The sequence below is a fragment of the Drosophila guanche genome, unplaced genomic scaffold (genome assembly GCF_900245975.1).
Source record: "Drosophila guanche unplaced genomic scaffold, DGUA_6, whole genome shotgun sequence".
Lineage (NCBI taxonomy): Eukaryota > Metazoa > Arthropoda > Insecta > Diptera > Drosophilidae > Drosophila > Drosophila guanche.
Genome location: NW_022995746.1, coordinates 1859094 through 1879822, shown reverse-complemented (window position 1 = coordinate 1879822; position 20729 = coordinate 1859094). Strand labels below are relative to the sequence as shown.

General features: G+C 44.6%; 1 protein-coding gene across 2 annotated transcripts; it reads left to right on the top strand.

The window, feature by feature from the left end:
• Positions 1-911: 911 nt before the first annotated feature.
• LOC117581880 (early growth response protein 1) lies at positions 912-18972 on the top strand. 2 transcript variants are annotated; one of them, XR_004573684.1, is made up of 2 exons: positions 912-2938; positions 3008-3411. XR_004573684.1 is itself a non-coding variant. In XM_034269346.1 (2 exons), exon 2 carries the CDS (start codon positions 17176-17178, stop codon positions 18907-18909), a length of 1734 nt encoding a protein of 577 aa, XP_034125237.1. In that variant the 5' UTR covers positions 1088-2938; positions 17018-17175; the 3' UTR covers positions 18910-18972. The 2 variants fall into 2 exon arrangements, 1 of the variants encoding a protein (XP_034125237.1); XM_034269346.1 differs by lacking the exon at positions 3008-3411 and adding an exon at positions 17018-18972 and having other exon boundaries at positions 1088-2938.
• The last annotated feature ends 1757 nt before the right edge of the window (positions 18973-20729 follow it).

Below are 20729 nucleotides of genomic sequence, written 5' to 3'. Positions count from 1 at the left end.
TGCCCGGTCTCGTGCCAACGGCTCACTACAAGTAGGACACACAGCGAGGAGAGCCATGCCATGAGGCGAGAGACCCTTCTCCTTCTCGGACGCTGACCGTATGTTAATCTGCGATCAGTGAAAGAACCCGTTGAACTTTCCCATTTCCCATTTCCCAATTCCATTTCCCTTTCCCCTCAGCCCCCCCCCCCATGAAGGAAGGCTTTTAATTACAATGGACAAACGGACACCCCAGAGGCATCCAGACTGCCGCTTTTGGGGCTCCGTTCAACATGTGGCACCGTCCAGCAGCTGGCGGCGACTGCTCCACGCTCACTTTTCTGTGGGCTTTGAGCAGCTTTTGTGTGGATGCCAAGTGGATTCGTTTCTAGCTACAGCTTCGGCTTTTGGCTTCGGCTCTGGGGCGGAAGATCTCCACCCAGTTTCGGATGCAGGCGGCCCAGCAGCTCGGAATGTTGCCGCGACGCTGGCAGAATTTTCATTGAGTAAAACGCGGCGCAGCTGTGGGCAGGATGCAGCGGCGACGGCGACGACGACGACGACAGCGCATCGCATGGCTTGGCTCGCGTCGATCTTGTTTGTGCCCCTCATTTACCGTTTCGGCGTCGCGTCGCATTGCGGCTGCGACGGGGGGGAACTCAAACCCGTCTAGGCAGCTGCTTGCATGGGAATGTAGCTGTGTATGGGTAGATGCTGTGTGTGTGTGTGTGTGTGGATCGCTCTACATTAAGAAAGAAGTGTATTAGCTTCGATTTATTGCATCGTTTGCTCGGTCGCTCAGTCGCGCAGCCGCTGCCGCAGCCTAGGCTTCCTCTATGCAGCGCCGCTGCTTAGTTCGGTTCGGCTCGACTCGGGCTCGGTGTGTGGATCGTGAGTTGGAGTCATCACTGGAGATCGGCGATCAGCTCGTTGTATATTCATTCAGAGCACCCATACAGCCAGCGAAGACGTCGCTGCCTCCTAGTCGCGTCTATTTGCGTTTTTTTTTTTCTGTTTCTTCTGTTGTTTTTCTTCTGTTTTTTTTAGCTTTTTGTTATTAGGAAATCGAAAACGCTTTGGCTGCTGATGCTGCGCCAGCGACTCTGCCGCCTATCATCAGTCCGTGAGACGGTCTCAAAGCTATTGGTCGTGTTGTCGCTTGTCGGTCCGAACCGAAACGAAACGAAACGAACCGAACCCAGCCAGAGCCCAGGCTAGAGATCGCACTGAGAGAGCACACGAGCAGCGTGGCGTATCGTAACGGGACGAAACGTGAGAGAGAACGTAAGCGCGCGCGCGTACCGAACGGTAACGCGATAACGGTAACACATTCAAATGTACCACTAAGCAAAAAGTTAAATAAACTAGTGTGAAGTGATTTCGAGGATCGAGGATCGAGGATCGAGGATCGCACTGGGACATCCCTTGCAAAATGTGAAAATTAAGCATGAAAAACGGCAACCAAAATATGCAATGAAATGTAATTCCTACTTCACTTTCATCCTAGACAAATACAAATCCAAAACAAATAAAAACTCCTACCCCCCAAAATTCCTATAGACATACTCGTACTCCTTCCTACTCAACTAATGGATAAAAGTTCTTTAAATCTGCATAAATCATAAAATAAACCAATATAGTGGAATAAATAATTCACACAAATCAAAGCACAAATCGTAAAAATCGTAAAAAGAACTTCTGAAAAAGTAGAAAGAAAAAGACACTTTTATGGACTACGCCCAAGTGCAGTGCACAGATGCATATCTATGGCCTATATACACCCAAGAGATCGGTGCTAAATCAATGATAACTACATACTTAGATCCAATTAATGCAAATTATGACAGCCAGCGCTTAAATGCAAAGCGAATTAAGCTGCGCGGAAATCGCAGAATCAGAATCAGCATCGGAATTGGAATCGGACTCCAACTCGAACTCAGAGACAACGCGCTGGACATGTGTACAGGTCGATGATTATGGGCAGACATTAAACGGACAATCCATAATGAAATTATAAAATAGAAAAGATTATAGCCTGTCCAGATAGAAACGGGAAGGTGCAGCAGAGATTGTCTGGTACTTATTGCACGAGAGAGCGACTGGAGATTGGATCGATGTCAACCCCCAACGAGAACAGCAATTAAAGTTAATTAACTAGTAAAATATAATAATAATAAAAACAACAGCCTGTACCATAAATCAGCAAGAAAAACAGCAAAACAAACGCGTATCCGAAGCAAAGTGAAGGAGTGATTGTATAAAGTGTAAAAAGTAAAGTAAAGATAAAGATTAAAAAATATCTCAGAGCAGGCCCTTCTCATATACGTACAACAAGCAAGATCCTAAACAACAAGAAATGTAAAACACACAACATAAAATATAATAAATTATTAACTAAAAGAAACTCTACAGAATCTTCCGACTAAATCGCCAAAAACCCAAACAATTTTCCAATTTTTAAACAAAGTTTAAGGCCAATTTCCTTGAAAATAAAATAAATTACATAAATTGAACAACGAAAACCACTTAAAGGCATTTCCCACGCAGCCGTCGGCTTTGTTGTTGGCTGCCTTCAGCAATATCTAGATATATATTTGATCGATCACAGGATGACTTACGCGCCACAACAACAACGAGCAGCAGAGCCAACAACCACAACAGCCAGAAGATCAAATTTGTGTAGCAGCCAATGCCAGACGGGTTATCAACATCCGTAAAAGCAAAGGAAAAAAAATTATTAAAACCCCAACAACGTTGCAACAGCCAAACGGTGCTCAAATGGTGATTTCTTCCTGCCAACGGCCAGCGGATATCCGTGCGGATTTTACCATAAGATCTGCAACAGCAACAACCAGAGCCCCAACAAGTTGTGCAATTAGAGCAGAGCTGCTCCATCAACTAGAAGAGGCTGGCAAATTGATGCCACTGCCACCACCAAAGCCGCATCACTATCAAGCATGTAAGTATCAGCAGGCAGGAGATGGGGCTTGGCTCATTAGATAATAATAATAATAATAATAATATCTAGTGCAGTCAGAGATTCTAAAGATGGGTGAAAAATATGCACAGAGCAAGTATAAGAGAGGATGAGGAAATACGGGACTTAGAAGTTGAGGAGGAAGCATTTAATATCCCATAAAGTATTTAAACCCAGAATGGAAAAGATCTTCCAATGAAATTGATTCCTTTTAAGCCTTTCACTGCATTCTATCAATGCTTTCTAAACGATACACTGTTATCACATTTCCTTGTGACAAAAACACAACTAACTGTAATCAATATTGCGTAAGAATATCATCAAGTTGCCATGCAAAGTAAAGGCTTCCCACCCATAACTCGCCTCTTCACAGGATCGACATCGATTAGACTTAATGTCAACTCCCCACGATGAGTACTCTTTGCCAGCACCTCAATTTTATAGATCATTTTCGGTTTTATATCTTTTATTTTTACACAAAAAAAAAAAAGAAACAGAAACGATCCGCACACAGAGACACAAACATTGAGATACATTTCGTATGTAAGCAAGATTCAAGGCTTCCACCGTGCCGAGACTGTATATTTTTCTTGTATTGTAATTGATGAATGAATGAAATTGAAGTTCGAGTAATGACGCAGCGATTTCGGCAGCCGCATTAGGATTTAGCCAAAAACGAAAGACGAGAGGCAAGCGAAATAAAGTTGTCCACACAGATACAACACACATACAGATGTGCACACCACTTGGAGATACACTTTTTAATTTGGCAATCAAAAGAAAAAATAAATTATATAATTTAAGGTTTGGCTACGCCTAAATTCACGCACTTTTGCGCCACAAAAAAAATATTTGTAGAGCATTTTTCGATAAATGTTTTTGTTGCTTGAAGCCTTTCAGAAGAGTGTTTCTGTTTTTCGAAAGTGATTAATAGGTTTGACATGTTACTTTTACGCTAATTGAGCGATCAAAAATCGAATCGAATTTCGCCCAAGCAATGTGAAGGGTGAAAGGGTAATGATAATCCCTCGCCCAAAAGAGAAATAAAATTGTCCAAGACCAATTTGTGCGTTAAATGCACGGAAAACGTTTCAACGTTTCGAATGTATCCATCCCCAGTAGATGACTGTGCCCCATATTCGTGGCATGTATCCCACAGCTGCTGCAGATCGTACATTGTATCCATCCATAGGCATTGAGGCGATTAGTAGCGCCTTTCGATTTTTTGTTCAGAGTGAATGTTTTGGGCGCGTCCCAGGCCACCGCATTGGATGGGATGGGAGGAGTGGGGCAAATTAAGCAGGTTAATTTAATTTTAAATAGAAGTTGATGGTCTGTCCGGTCTGCTCCGTTCCGACTCTTTCTGGGTGTGCGGTGGCAGATGGGCGTAGAAGAAGCGCCCGCAAAGCAACAGATCATTAATTAAACGTTTGGAGGTTAGTGAGTGAATGAGTGAGTGAGTGAGTGAGTGGCCCAGTCCAGGCAGGTTGATGGAGCCAGTCCGGCAGTCACAGTTCCAGTCTTAGCACGTTAATGAAGTCTGCTAGTAGACACATCATTAGCCGAAGAACAGACATGAAACACTTTTTAGGGAAGTGACGAATCGAATGTACTTCGGACAGTTCAATGAAGTTCTCAAAAGGAGAGGCCCCAAAACAAAATTAGATTGTAAGCTGCACATTCTTTTTGTGCTAAATGGAGGTTTGTTAGCAAGATTGTTTTGTTGTTCCTATTTGGGGAATGTATTTTAAACATAAAGATACATATTTTGTTGATTCCTCTAGTAAAGTTTAATGCAAGAAATATTTGTACTATTCAGAGATAGAAATAAAAATATTCGTGGAAGATTTAGAAGCAATGTTATTGCTACAATCTTAGCCCTCAAATGGCTTCCAAAGTCAAACTCTTCAAATTTCTTCCCATCATTATCTTTGACTTGCCAAAAAAATTAAACAAACTATCCCCCAGCAACATCTTCAATCGGAAGTGCAAATTATGTACAAGAAAATGCCCAAAAAAATTACCATAAACCGAAAAAACGCACCGACTGAGACATTGTTAAAGACGAGACGGAAAAACTTTCAAATAATTCGAAAATTCACACACACAAAACGCATCTTATGAGGTGGCGAGCAGAAAGATTATGACATTTGATCAGATCGATTTGGACGAGAAATTTGTTTACGGCATTCAAAAATGGAAATACAACAAATAAAAATATAAAATGCCAATTACTGAGGTGAAGTGAGCAGAAAGATGGTGTTGTATTGAAGGAAAGGAAGTAAAAATGTAACGAAATGAAATGAAATGTTTGAGAGATAATCTGCGAAATGATGACCATGACTCTATATATAGAGAGGCTGGACTGGACGGGGTCCGGTTTGGTCTACAAAGCTCTAGCACCGACAATTGCAATGCACTGGCTGTGGTGGGGATGAGGTTGAGGGAAAGGTAGCTCTCGGATGCCCACTGGCAGAGCGGGAGCCGAGTGTAGCAGAGACTGAAGCGTAATCCAAGGCAGTTAATTGCGCCTTAAACCGGAAGCGATGGCTTTGATTGCGTTACACATTTTGCTGCTGCGCTGGAATGTGCGCTGATTTTTTTCGTTTTGCCATCTCTTTCCAGCCAGCCCTGTAGCCGTGCCTCTCTTTCTCTCTTTGCTCTCTTTCCTCTCTTCAGTGTGTGTGGATTTTTCAATTTCAAACTTTATTTTCGTTTGTGATGATGACGGCGATGACGATGTTGGTGTTGGAGACTCCAATAACCACAGAGCGATCGCAGCAATCTTTTGGTTAGCCTCGGAAATCTGAAAAACAAATCACTTAAGGCTATGCAATGCACAGAGAGCCACAGAGCCACAGAGCCACAGAGTCACAGAGGCAACGTCTTTGGCATACACTTAATCCACATCCAGAGCACGGGGAAGGCCTCGCAATGAAAGTTTCTTTTGCTGGCCGAGTTCGGCGAGAAATTACCGCTGCCCGAAATACGCAAATCGATTAAATGAAAAGCCCACTCCAAAAGGAAAAGTGCCAGAGCAGAGCGGAGACTGCGACTCAAGGCAGACTCTCTGTAAAGCGATGCTCGAGGCCTCGCCCTGACTTATGTAAGTCTCACAATTTGCAATGCAATGCAATTTGCAAATGCAGCCACAGGAGGATGAGTTGTATTTTAATTGGAGCGACAGTACAGCATCTCTGAACAGTTTTCTACTATATATTTTATACGTAAAAAGCGAGAATTATTGAGTGTTTTTTTGCATTGAACTTATTGAGTGCTGGGAATGGAAAGGTCGAGAGAATTATTAGCCAGAACCGGTGTGGAGTACGTAGCTAAAGCTCGACTGTAAAGCTGAGATCTTCTGCCTTCATTTGCTCGCTCTCTCTTTGGGCATACAAATTACAATAATATTTCCAAATTTGCACAAAAGAAAACGCAAATTGAAGTGCAACAAATTCGTACACAAACCAAAACCCAACCTACAATGTTTCTTATCCTAAATCTACCTCCACACACCCACCAAAAATACATCTAACATTTATTTTATAGAGCAATCAAAGCGTAATGCAGAGTTTTCAATCAACCCATCATTATTTCTTTCAATAAACGTTTCCTCCTCTCTCTCTCTCTCTCTCTCTGGCAGAGATGAGATCAGCTCGGATCTCTCATCAATTTAAATCACATTCTAAATGTGCTCAAGATCAATCGGAGTGGCCCAGGCCACACCTTGGGCAGTTGAACTTCTTGCATTAGACAAGACAATCATCAATCGTATCAGAGGCTAACATCTACAATCGCGAGGGCTTCTGCAACTTTGTGCTGCTGCTCCCCTCCGGGCACTACCACCAATCGTTTTGTTTTGTACAGAAAAATGTACTTAAACAACTTAATGATTACCCCACCTATTTGTGTCCGGCAGCAGCAGCAGCAACAGTAACGCATATTTTGAAAGCAAAAGTAAAGTGTTTTGAAAGTAAACTACACTAATTTAAAGCTGTAAATTAACCAACTGAACCGAACAACAACAGACCACAAGAGCTCTTAACCTTGAATGCAATGAGAGAGCTTTTAATTAATTATGTGTGCGAGTGTGTGTACAGGTGTGTGTGTGTGTTTTTACCATTAAAAAGATGTAAAGAAGAGCTGGAATGTGCAGAGAAGTAGGAAGTGTACGATAGAGAAGGAATTATAAAAGAATTCTGTGTGGATTGCAATGAAAAGAACATCCTCATGTATGAGTGGAGAAAAACCCTCACCTTCTGAGTCTCAGAATGTCATGCACAGTGGCAAACATTTGCAAGAGTTCTGCTAAAGAATGTATTTATAAGTTAGAGAAAGAAAATGTAGAAGGAAAATATTATTAGATCATTTCTAGCTCTTCAAAGACATGCCCCCAGGTGTCACCTTATTTTCCACAGCAACTTCTTCTATCAATCCTTCTCTTTGCCTAAGCAAAACCTTGATCGAAAGATGTCCAAAGCTTATCCATTTGCTCAGTTCCTCGATGTTACACTTTATGCCCAAAATTGGGAGCAATTTTCATGCTTGCCGGATCAGTGACAAGCAAAGGCCTAAGGGCAAAACTGCATTATTGTCGCGTAACTTGTACTTGAAAATGAGTTGCCCAAAAAGACAGAAACACTCGACACATCAGTAACAGCAGCAACAACAACTAAAACAACAACAACAACAACAACTACAGGCTATGTCTGATGAGTAAACACAACCAAAGCGAGTAGCACGTTGATTACAATAGGAAATAATCCCACAAATTGCTTTAATATTCACTGCAAATCAAATGAAGTTGTGCCGGTGCCGACTTGCCACAAGAGTGGCAGCAAACAGCAGCAGCAGCAGCACCACCCTCTCTCTCTCTCTCTCTCTCTCTCTCTCTCTCTCACTCCCACAACACCACTGACCCACTCAACAAAAGCGGCGGCACAAAAGTCGCCAAGTTTTGTGTGTCTCCGTCTCCGTCTCTGACTTCTTCTTCCTCTGGCTCTTTTCTTTGCTTTTTCAGCTTCAGTTTTTCAAAGCTTTTAACCTTGGACCATAAAACTTAGCAGACAAAAGCAACAACAACATGCAGTATGTAATCACATCGCATTGAATCTTAAACTTGTCCAACTCCTCCCTCCTTCTGCTTCTCCACCCTCTCCACCTCATCGCATGTGTGTGAAAATTCGCATTTTTCAAGCAAAAAAAACTTCAGCAGCAGCAAAAGCAGCAAAAAATGTATCTTGGCCTCTCTGATAATTGTATCGCATTTAGCTTTTGGCATATTGTTTAACAGACGATGATATATGGGAACCCAAGACCCCATAGAGAGCAGGTGTAACCCCCCCGCCCATACCAAGTGCCAGCCAGCTCCTAGACAACTCTTTGGCTCTGTGAATTTACGCTTTGAAGCCCAGCGACATAGAAGAAATAAGTCTCGGGCATTGTTGGATCCCAAGTGGGCCAGTTGCCGGGCAATTTTGGAAGAATTTGCGTGGTTTTTGGCTTTGGCTGTCTGAATTGTGGGTTGACATGAAAGTGCCTCGTTTGCGGTTAGTTCCCCCGTTTGCCAGATGATGAGTTGCCTGGAAATAAATGAATGATTAATGCGGGGAGGCAATTTTTGCTGCTCGATGCCCTTGACTACAAGTTGGCCCAAAAAGCAAAACAATTGGCTGTGAATAGGATGAGATAAATGTAGGGTTTCCGGTGTGGAATGCTTTATGGAATGCCAACAATGAAGAGCGAAATCTTTATGCATCTTCAGCTTTATAAGTTGCACAAAATGTCTCTAAAGTTGGAACTTCTTTCCTTTCGCTTATTTACCGACAACTGTACATCTTGTAGTACTCCCAACTTGATTTATTTGACATATAAAACGGCATTTAATGATGAAATAAAGTCTGGAAAAAATCATCTTCAATCAGTAACTAATTTATTTACACTTAAGCATTACAATCCCCTGTCCATTCTGTCACTCTCTTTCCTCTTAAGTGCCACATTCTTTATGCAAATATGTTGGCAAAATGTCTCTTGATTAAACCAAATTATAGGTGGCATTTGTATGCGCCCTTATGTATGCAATTAGAAATGATCGCGAGGCAGTCTCAATGTCTTCTCACAGCTTTGCTGCCAATTAAACAATCGCGTTTTGGGTTCAGACCGGAAGGAAATCCCATTTTCAAGACACGAAGACAGCTCTCAGCAGCGATGCTCTCTCGGATGTTGGCTGACTGCACTTCGTGTGTGCAAAAGCCGTCAATTGTGATTGCCAGCACGCTAATAGAGGCGACGCTCTTGAAGTCGCTCTGGCAGTCATAGCAATTATTCTGCATTTGTAAAAGAGCTCGGGGAGTGGAGCGGAGTGGAGTCAAGAGTGAGTCTCGGGTGATGAGATGGATGGAATGGTTTGGCAGGCGAGGGATACCAAAACCACTTGTCAGCAAGTTGCGCATTGGCTGCCTACCGAGGAGGAGTCAAAGCACTTGGCCGCATCCGCAGATGCCAGTCCCAGTCGCAGTCGCAGTCGCAGTCCAGTCCCAGCCAGCAGTCTCTGCCTGTGTCTCCGCCTTGGAATCAACATCAGCATCAGCATCAGCAATTGGAGCACTTTCACTTTAGGCCGTCAGGCCACAGCCAGATCGGTATTTGCTCAATGATTGCTGCTGGTTTTTTTTCTTTTTTTTTTGCTGGCTGCTCGGGATACACTTCCTTGGAGAAGACCACTGAGCAGACCATTGAGGATGTGTGGCCAATGAAAGTGCCAGGGGAAGTGCCAGCTCGCTTCCTTGGGATGAGAGAGCTAATTGGGAATGGGAAGTGGCTAAGAGGAACTGAAAGCAAATTTGGTACAAAATCAAGGAATATGCGAGTGAAAATCATGAAGATTATGAGAGATGTAATGCCAGTAGAGACAGCTAAAGTGAATGAAAATTATTATGAAATTTATGAAAGGAAATGTAGCGAGAAGAGAGTGAAAGATTGCAGGTTGAAGGTCTTAGACGTTGGATACAGAATGGATAATTATTTTCCAACGAAAAGTAAGGCAAAGTCTGACCAAATTTCAATCTCTTCCCACAAGAATAAACTCTCCCATTGCCCTGGCAATCATCTCCTTACGAAACCCACAAAATCCATGTTCAATGCCCAAGCTAGAGTATGCTCTCTTCGTTCATCCTTGAGCTGCATCTAGTCACCATTCTCTGCCGCCTAGTTGTATCGCATTGTTGGTGGGGTTTTGCCTCTTGTTGTTGTTGCCTTTTGTGTCTGTCGTTTTGTCGGTTTGTGTTTGTGGCGCACGTGTTTGAACGGTAGCATGTGTCAGGCAATGATAGGTTGGAGGTTCCGCGGCAATATAATTAGGCCTGCAGCGGATCGCTCGTACGGACCGACCGACCGCCCGTCCGACAGTCCGACATGTGGACACTTTGGATGTGCGCAATATTTCATGCTTATGACCAAAAACTGTACGTTGCCTGCCATGTTACAGTTAGGTTTTTGTTTTTGTTTGCCAGGCTGGCAGGCTTCCCGTCTTTGCGGCATTTTTGGGGGCTGCTCTCCTTGTGGCCATTGTTTCAACGCCCGCGAAGGCTCCCTCAAATCGAGCGATATCTTTGTATGTCTTGTACATTTCTATATGTAGAAAAAAGAGCAGAGTCTCTGGCCTGGCCTGGCCTGGACTGGCCTGCCTGGCTTGGCCAATACAACAGAAATGGCCAAGACAACTTTCTTCTTCCTCTCTCAGGTGCAAACTGGTTTACTTATGATGTGAATGTTGATATGGTTTTCTTTTTTTGTTGTTGTTGTTGTTGTCTTCTCTTCTTTCTTTTCGTTTTTGCCCGAGTTGCTTCTATTTCGTTATTTTTAATAGAGCTTATATGTGGCGACAAAAACAAACTGGCCAGGATAGTGCCTGCAGTCTGTCGTCTGCAGTCTGCAGTCTGCAGATGGGAATGGCATGGCGAGGGGCCTGCTGCCATGCCATGGCTATCGCTTTCAACTAGAACAAGCTTAACTGGCTCTCAAAACTGAGGACCAGCTTCAGGCCTGAGGCTGCCTCCAGTCTCTCCTCGCATATAAATAATTGTATCATTTGCCCCAACTGGAGTGTGTGGTAATAAATCGAAATCAAATGGGCTGCTGCCGCTCACAGATACAGATACAAGTGCAGATACAGATACAGTTGCTGTTGCTGTTGCTGTGGCTGTGGCTGCTGCTGTGGCTTCAATGAAGAAATAAAAATCTAATTAATTGCATCAAAAACGCTGAGCTGTTGAAAACGTTTAGGCAATCAAATGGAGTAGTTTATTTCGCAGCTACAGAAACAGCCACAGCTTCTGCTCTTATTTAATTTTATTTTTCAACTGATTTGTGTACTTACACGCCTGATCGCCTGAACGGCTGCTCGGCTTTTTTTTTGTGTGTTAATTTTTGTGTCGATCTGTTGATGAAGTCGTGAAATGTGCGCATTATTTTTCTCCATTGATTTTCTCTCTCTGTTTTTTTTTTCAATTAAATATTTGAATACTTTTGCCAGCGATGAGTGCTGTTGGTTTTTTTTTCTATTTTCCTTGGGTCCGTTATTATTGTTGTTCCGTTAGCCGTATGTCCGTCCGTCCGTCCGTCTGATCATATGGGCACTTTCAAAAATTTCGCCATTCACCTGGTGGGTGGGTTGGTCGCTTCGATTCGGTTTGGCTTTGGCTTTGGCTCTAACTTCGACTTCGGTTCGGGGTTCGCTTGTTTTGGCAGCTACACGGATACACATCTCTGCCAGCAGCCGCAGCAGCAGCAGCAGCAGGAGTTTTGCCAGCACTCGTAGCTCTCTTTCTTCTTGTTGACTTTCAATTAGTTGAGCAGCCCAGCCATCATTACAAGGCACGAGGCAAATGAGTTGCAGCAAAAACATGGCTTAAAAAAATACAAAAAACAAACAAAGAGTGGGGGAGTTGCTATGCTGAAGAGCACGGGAAATTTCTTCCACGGGAAAGTGTTCAAGGGTGTTCTGGGTGTGCAACTTAGATGGGAGTTTGGGCATATTTTGTGTAGAAAACGTTGCGTATACGTGATATTTCTGGCTGTGGGCAGGTAAAGCCGCGCTGTTCGAGTAACTAAATTTAGCTGTTCGATTTGTCCCTGCTCTTTAGTAGTTTATGCTTGAAAGAACAACTTCAAAATCCTTTCCACACCCCTCAAAAACTGCCCAATCTAGATCCAGTTAAGATACCAAAATCCCGCAAGCAATCTCCATTGATTCCCATATCTAATCACAGCCCGTTCAAGGCCTCGATCACTCCATCTTCTCTCTCTCTCTCTCTCGCTCTCTGCCTGACAACATCAACGCTAATAAACTTCCCTCGCTCTGAGAGCATTAAAAGCCAATTCCAAGCGGTGGTAATTACGCCGCTCAACCATCGATTATGTTGAGGTGCCAGCACCTCTGAAAACTTCAATTGAGCTGTTTTCCATGCATTCCAAACATTTGCTCGAAGCTAGCAGTCGAGCTTGGCTCAATAAAAAACAAGAGCCTAAATCCGTATTCCAGCAACACACAAACTTTATGGGTGCCCCCACATGATGCCCCCTCGCTGTCATTTACAAATGATCGAAGGAGAGCGCACAAAAACGGAGGGACATAAAATTGCGCAAAATATATAAACTAAACCAATTTTTGCACCTCAAAATAGGGGGAAAAATACCAATATAAAAAAGGAAAAATTGCAATTATTTAAGCAAGACATTTAGTTAGTTAGAGTGGAGTGGAGTGGTTGGACGGATCTTTGGATGGTTGGATGGTTGGATCTTTGCATCGTTTGGATGGTGTCGGGGCACTGGCTGGCTGGACGACGATCGTCTGTTCGCCTGCATGTGTGTGCTAGTTATATAAAGATAAAGTAAGAAATAAAACATCGCAAACTATAACAAACAACAGGATGCAGTCAGCCAGCGGCGAGGCAGCCAACTGGTCTCTCAGCCACATGCTCGTGGATTGGCTTCAAATCCTTACTTTACTTGACTTTATTTTTTTTGGAGCATTGGGAAAGCACTTGCTGATGGGGCTGCCTAGGCCGTTTGGGGCTGCTGCTGCTGCTGCTGCTGCTGCTGCTGCTGTTGGCATACGTAGAAAAATTGTTTTCGATACAGTTTTCGACATTCATTCATTCAACAGACCAACGACCGAGGCCGCTGCTGCTGATGACGATGGCAATTGCGGCAACTTTTGCCTGGCTCTTGGCTAGCTGCTGGTTTGCTTGGTTTCGTTTGGAAAATTGAAACAATTTCCGATGTCACTCTCACTTTTTATTTCACTTGTCGAGCGTCCCCTGGCCAGAGCCACAGCCAGGCCAGGCCAGTGCCACAGCCACAGCCAGCCAATCTAGACAACCAGATATGTAACGACGATGGACGACAGCCACAACGCTCCAAGACGTGATTTGGAGATGTGTTTGCTCTCTGTTGCAACTGTCGCTGCTGCTGCTACACTTGTTGTGTCCACTGAAGGAAAAAGTGGTACAGATTGCACTCCAACTGCAACTGCAACAGCAGCAGCCCCATCACCATCATCATCAACGCATCCAGCCAGCCAGCAGCAACATCTGTGGCTGCTCCAGCAGCACTCGCTGATGGGTTTTCCACCAATAACTTGGCCATCTTTTACTGCTACTCCTGCTGGCCATCATTTACTTTTGGGGCTCTAGCGGGTAGCGCATTTAACGGAGGATAGTCGGTACTTTAACTGAGAATTCTGCCGCAAACTGTAGATCATCTATAGAGATAGTAGCTTAAAGCTAGTCACTGACCCTTTATGCTTTTGATTTATCTTGGTAGAGTAAAGTAAAGGAGATTGAATCTGAAAGCTAGCGAAGACTTTACCGCTTCAAATGGGATCATTGATCAAGTGAATGATGGATCTATCTAAGATGTGAGGCAGGATTATCAAGGCCTAAATGGGTTGTCGGTGCCTTTTGGCTTCCTTGTTCTGAAAATATATAAAAGATATTTGTGATAATTTTAAAGGGATCTTTCTTATTATATTTTACTCTAACAAGAGAACTTTAAGCAATGAAATACAATTTTTACAAAGTTAATAAATATAATATAAAACCCACAACATTCCTTTTGGTTTTCATATATTTTTGCTGATTAATTTCCCACCCAAAGTTCTACCCAGGAACTACTTTATTTTCTGCGATCTCACCCACATTTCCATCCAGGAAATTTCCGCATTGCTCCACTCAAGTGAATAATTCTTCTCTGTCTTCTACTTGGCAAATGAATTCGCATTGAGATTTCGCTTGAGATTAGACGGTGCGTATTTATCGCTCCATCTCTTTCACTCTCACTCTCACTCTCACTCACTTCTTTGCTCTTTGCTCTCCTCTTGCTCGCTGTTTGCCTGTCTGCCGTGTTGGAAGTTTGTTGTGACGATTTTGGTATCAGGTTGCTGCTTGCCGCTGCTGCTGTCGCGACTATTGCCTCGTTAGAGAGTCTTTTCTTCAACTGTGTTTGTGTTTATGCGTGTGTGTGTGTGTGTGTGTGTGTGTGTGTGTTGGGGGGATCCTGCCTGCTTGCTTTCTGCTTTCTGCCACTGATGTAACGAGGTTTAATTTTCCATTTCAGTGAGCGGCTTTTGCTTTGGTGATTTTTACTCTCGTTTTTCATTGTGTGTCGCGCCGGCATTGCTTTGCTTTGCTTTGGTTTTCCTTTAAGTCTTAGTATTAGCTTTAGTTTTAGTTGTGGTTTAGTCGCGCTTGATTATGCCTCCTGCCTGCCTGCTGCTCAAGCGCGACCGAGGCAGATGATTATCGTCGTTGCTTATGATGATAATTATGCAGCTGCATTTAATAATAAACATGATACCCAAAACTGTTGCCTGCATCAATAATGATGGGTTGCTGCTGGGGTTAGACTTTTGGTGCATCAGCAAAAGTTAATTTGCCACTGCCGTCGCGTTGCTCTCTATAACTATGCTTCAGTTCCAGTTGCCAATGTTGCACTGCTGCCTCTCTGCAACATTGTCAACATTGTCTTCTCCTCTCTCCTCTCTCCTCTCTCCTGCGGCACTGGACATTTTTCCAATCTGGAGCGAACCGCCGCTGCGCTGTTATGTGTCGCTTTTCCGTCTGTCTGCCTGACTGCGTTTTTCGCGGTTTTACAACTTTGATTTCACTTTTCTTTGCAACATGCGACGACGACTCTTTGGCTCTGTCCATGTTACTTTGGATGTTTGTATCTGTATCTGTATCTGTATCTGCTGTACCTTCACCGTAGCGTCCGTTTCTTGAACTGTTTGCTTCATTGCTCCCGTTGTCCGTCCAGTCCATCTGTCGCTCCGCTTAAACTTTGTTACTCTTTAATTGGTTTTTTCTTTCTTGTTTTTTTTTTCTGTTTGGCTCCGTTTGGGTCTTCTTTCTTTTCGCAGGCGGCTTCCCATCCGTTTGGCAGCCTCTGCTGTTGATGATGATGACGATAGCTGCTGGCTGGCTGCTGGCTGCTGCCTGGTGACGATCGTGCCGCTGATGATGATGCAGTGGCGTCCAGCCCAAGAGCCTGGCTATAATTGTCAACCGCTTTGGCACGTTTGCAACAAATTATAAAACACATTGGGGCCATTGGATGGGACACGAATCGGGCGACGGGGCTTGTGAAATTTGTACTCTCTTTTGTGATATGATGGAGCGGCTGCAGGTTGACGGCTGATTCACTCTTACTCTCGTCATGAGGATGATTTATTTAATGGTCTCATTAGGAGCCACCATTTCAGTTTATTAGTTTGGCAAGCAGCTAACAGCTAAGTAAATAATTAAATATTTTGTATTGGATTTTATGCAAATAAACATGCCAGAAAGGGGGAAAGTGAATCAATTGTAGATCAAATTTCCCACCAGCCGATGCTCCAAAAAATGTCTAATAATTCTCCAAAAAGTGGCAAAGAATTTACAATAATTCTCACATCAAAAACAATTTCCACAGCTAAGCGTTTTCCCTTTCCCCCTCACTTTTGATTGTGCTGTAAGTGGCAGCGATCTATCTGAAGCGTTCTCAAGCTCCAATTACAAAGTGCTGCAAGAATAATTTTCGACGCCGTAATACACAAGAGAGACCACAAATCAAAGGCAGCAAATGCGGCTAATTAACTTTTTGGCAACAGCAACAAAAGGCAATTTGTTTGCAGACAGACGAACGCTAAATGCTGCAACAACCACGACGACAGCAGGCAGCAAATGGCAGACAGCAGACAGCCAACAGCCAGCAGCCCACGAAAATGTCTCATGAAAAATTCTGTTCTAGATAGCAGAACAGAGACCCATAGATCAACGCGCGCCCACCTGAATGCAGTTGGTTGGCCACAGAGTTGGCAAATATCTTCGAGATGTTCTCCGTCTCTGTGTGTGTGTGTTTCGGTTCACATGAGTGTGGTGCTGGCTGATGATGTGTTGTTCTGGCCTGGCTGGCGTGCCATCTGCCAAGTGCTGGAGTTTTTCTTGCAGCCCACGCAGTAAATCGCTTACCGGAGCTGCACGCACCTCCAAGCTTTGCCCCCTGCCCACCCACTGCCAGCCCTCTGTGTGTGTTTAGATGTTTGTCTGCCACTCGGCATGTTTGTCTTACATAATCGTCACTCTAGATACCGTTTTTCGTTGTTCGTTTCTTGTATTCTTGTTGTTTCACTTTTTCAAGTATTTTTCCACCCTAAAACGACAAAAACAATAGAACAATTGTTTAAACATTTGCCAGTGTGTCTCTCTGGGCTTGAGACGCTTTTGGCATTGCGCCAAAAGAACCAAAGAAAAGAATAACCCATAAGATTGGTTGGCAAAAGATGTTGCTGCTGACTGTTAGCTATGCCTCGAAGGTACTTTTTATCTTGTGGAATGTTTAAGGAGCTTAAGCTATGACGTACATAGGTATTCCCATGAGCCCAGACATCGAGCGATTGAAGCCATTGAGACGCACCTCAGACTATTTAGACATTTAGAACTTGTAAAGAATTGTTTAAATAATAAGTGTGGACAATGTTGTATCTATTTTTCTAGAACACATTTTTCTTCTACTTTCTTTCAGGTATTTTATTCCTGTGTACAACTGTGTGAACGCCCGAAGGTAGCAGCAGATTTGAATCGAATTGAAACTCAAACATTTGGAAGCAAAGAGAGAGCGCCCGATCATCATTGAGAACGTGCCACAGAAGAGTTGAAGTTGCACGTTAGCTAGCAACAGTTATGAGAGAGAAAGACCACTCACCAAGAAAGATGCTTCCTAGCCCGAAACAGGGCTGCGTTTACCCTGCCTTAGGATTAGTACCCACATCGTATATATCACACGTACCTTACGACCTGGCAGCCGCCTCGACGACATCCTCCTCCTCCTCATCCTCATCCTCCGCAGCAGGCACTGGCACGACGACAACCACCACGACGGCGGCCAGGCATCAGCAGCACCAGCACCAACACCACCAGCAACAGCAGCAGCAGCAACTGCATCATCATGGGGGCAAGGCCAAGAGGAGAAGCAGCTACGATCAGCCGCTGGATCTGCGGCTGGCGCACAAGCGGAAAACGGATCTGGGGGAGCCCGGCAGTCCCATGGAGGACGAGAACAGCAACCTAATCATGTTCGCCAGCGAGCTGGCCGCCGCCCAGCAGAAGGAGAAGGAGCTGAACAACAATCACATAGCCGCCTCGCTGGCGGATCTGGGCTTCGACATGAGCCGCAAGATGCTGCGTGCGCTGCGGGAGGGAGCGGGCAGTGGGGCCACCACTCCGCTGGGTGCACCGCCGCAGTGCGCGGTGCCCGCGGTGCATCCCACACTGCTGGAGGCCATGACCAAGACCCTGCCGCTGCAGTACAGGAATGTCTTTGCGGGAGTGCTGCCGGGCAAGGCTCCCACCACTGCGGCTGCCTCGACGAGCCCCACGGGCGCTGAGTTTCCCTTCCGGCATCCGCTGAAGAAGTGCGAGCTGACATGGCCACCGCCCACGGAGCAATTGCAGCTGGAACTGCCAGGAGGAGGAGGCGTAGGTGGTGTGGGCCCTGCCAGCGGCGGCAAGACGGCGGCTCCACATCCCCAGCTGCAGGACTATCAGACGCGTCAGCACTCGCGAAAGAGCAAGGCACGAGCTCCGGCGGCCACGGGTGCTGCCGGGCCGGGAGCCGCCACGCCGCCGCAGCGCAACAAGGATCGGTACACGTGCAAGTTCTGCGGCAAGGTGTTCCCCCGCTCCGCGAACCTCACGCGCCACCTGCGCACCCACACGGGCGAGCAGCCGTACAAGTGCAAATACTGCGAACGTTCCTTCAGCATCTCCTCGAACCTGCAGCGCCACGTGCGCAACATCCACAACAAGGAGCGGCCCTTCAAGTGCGAGATCTGCGAGCGCTGCTTCGGCCAGCAGACGAACCTCGATCGCCACCTGAAGAAGCACGAGTCGGACGCGGTGTCGCTGAGTGCCTTGAGTGGTGTGAGCGAGCGGATGCACTGCATTCGACGCTTCTGCGAGAATCCCAGCGAGGAGTCCTACTTTGAGGAGATTCGCACCTTCATGGGCAAGGTCACCCAGCAGCAGCAGCAACAGCAGCAGCAGCAGCAGCAGCAACATCACCACCAGCAGCAGCAGAATCACCATCAGTCAGTGACCACGCCCCGCAGCTCGGCCTCCAGCTCGTGCTCCTCCTCGCATACGCCCACATCCTCGCGGCACACGCCCACGCAGTCGGACACATCGGAGGCCCTGGCCCAAGAGCTGCGGCGCCTGCAGGCGGAGCGCATCAAAGTCGGCGAAGACAGCAATGAGGCAACAGCGAGAACCACTAGCCCAGAGGCAACAGCAGAGGAGGAAGACTCCAAGCCCAGCCTCGAGACGCTGGCATCCAAGCTATTTCCCACTACGCCATCAGCTAATGCTCCCGATGCTGGTGCTGCTGTCACCGTCAAAGAGGAGCCGCAGCATCCCTAATGGCCAGCCACCAACAAGAACTATCCAACAAGAATTTCAACATATTTTTCCTACTATATAATCGAAGAAACTACACACAAACGGAACGGAACGGAACGGAACGGAACGGAGAACGTAATGAAACGAAAGATGATCCCTAAACTATATCTAAAACCATTTTTGTCTTTAAAGTCTAGCTGTAAATATCTTAATCCTAATATCTTAATGTTCTTTATGTGTAAATGTAATTGTACAAAACATACAAATTGGCAAACCCATATATCTATCTATATATATATATATATCTAGTATATGTTTAATCTACGATTAGATATGTCTTAAGCATTGGTATTTGTTGTGTGTATATAAAATACAAAACGGACACGATAGAAATGTATGAAAAACAGGAAAATAGTTCAACAAACAAGCGCAGCAAACTGTTTGAAATAAAAAGTTACAAGTTTTTAAAATTTACTAAAATTCTGATATTTGATGAATGGTTTGTGGGTTAAAATTCGATTTTAAATTCTAGGTTTGCGGCAGCAGAGGATAATGTGAAAGAGGGAACGGCAAAATGTAACGCGACTACCGACAATTTATTTGAAACTAAGTGGAATTCACAGCTAACTAGAGTCAGGGTTTAAAATTTGAATGTTAAATTCATTTTTCAAAATTGTTCTGTACCAAACGGCCGATAAATTCATAATTTGCCCTACTTAGTCGAGCTCGGAACCTACACACTGGCGCCATCTGTTGGTTTCGCTGGCACCAGATGGCGTATTGAGCCAAAACACAAGTCTCATGCCGGCCAAGCCTTGTCAGAATGAAAAATCGAGTACTCGATATATGTTTAACCACTACCCAGAAGCGTTAAATTATCCGTAGAGAATGCCCATATCTATCAGATCATTTTTGCCATTCGCTCGCTCGACCACATGCCTTGTGCAGTGAGCGGCTCTGAGGAAGATTGGTTGCTAAACATCCGTGTTTGTGGTTGGTTACATAGTTGAAAAATGTAGAAAAAATTTAGAATTGGAAAAAATCATATTCAGAGAAAATGTCTTTCTGTCGAAAAATATTTTATTTTTCGATTCGAGATGGAAGTATTTAATCAGCAGTGGAGGAGGTTGACACCACACGCATCACTGCCATTGAAAATCTGAGTCGATTTTTCTACATATTTATGTGGGTACATCGGCAACACAAATTTGTCTGTAGAGTTGACAGAGCAAGCGACAATAGAATCTAAGCTTTAGTAGATAGAGCTCAGAAGACTATCAAAATTCAGATTCTCCCTCCTCCTCCTCCACCAAGAACTTGCAGAGACTGCAAACAAACTGTTTTTAATAAAACAAAGAAGAGGCAGTGTGGTAGAACGGTTGTGGTATTAAGCAATCGGCAATTGAAGAGCCAACTTTGACAAGTAAATGAAAAGATGAGGAGGATGAAGAGTATATCTGAAGATATATTAAACAGATCAAGGAAAAATTCAACAGACAAACAAAATTCTCCAGTTGTAGTGGCGAAGCTGAATGCCCAAATGCCTCTGAACGCCCTAATCGCTCTTCAAGCTTTCAGTTATGGACAAGGCAACGGGGCTACCGATATTGATCACACACCGCTGAGAGCGATTTGATCAGAAATGCTTCCAGAAGACGATATTATATTGTGAGGCAGAGTGGTAGAAGCCAAAAGCGACAAACAAATACTTCAACAGCCAAAGGCCTCTCGCCAAAAATATTTGGGATGGTCAGAATGAGTTATTGTTCGCGCCTTATATACGCTTCTGGCTTCGGGCAGAGCTGTTCCTTGCTTTCGGTTTGCTCTGCAAAGCAGGCAGT

Coding starts and splice junctions, on each gene's coding strand:
- LOC117581880 (XM_034269346.1), top strand. CDS start 17,176: ATGAGAGAGAAAGACCACTCACCAAGAAAGATGCTTCCTAGCCCGAAA.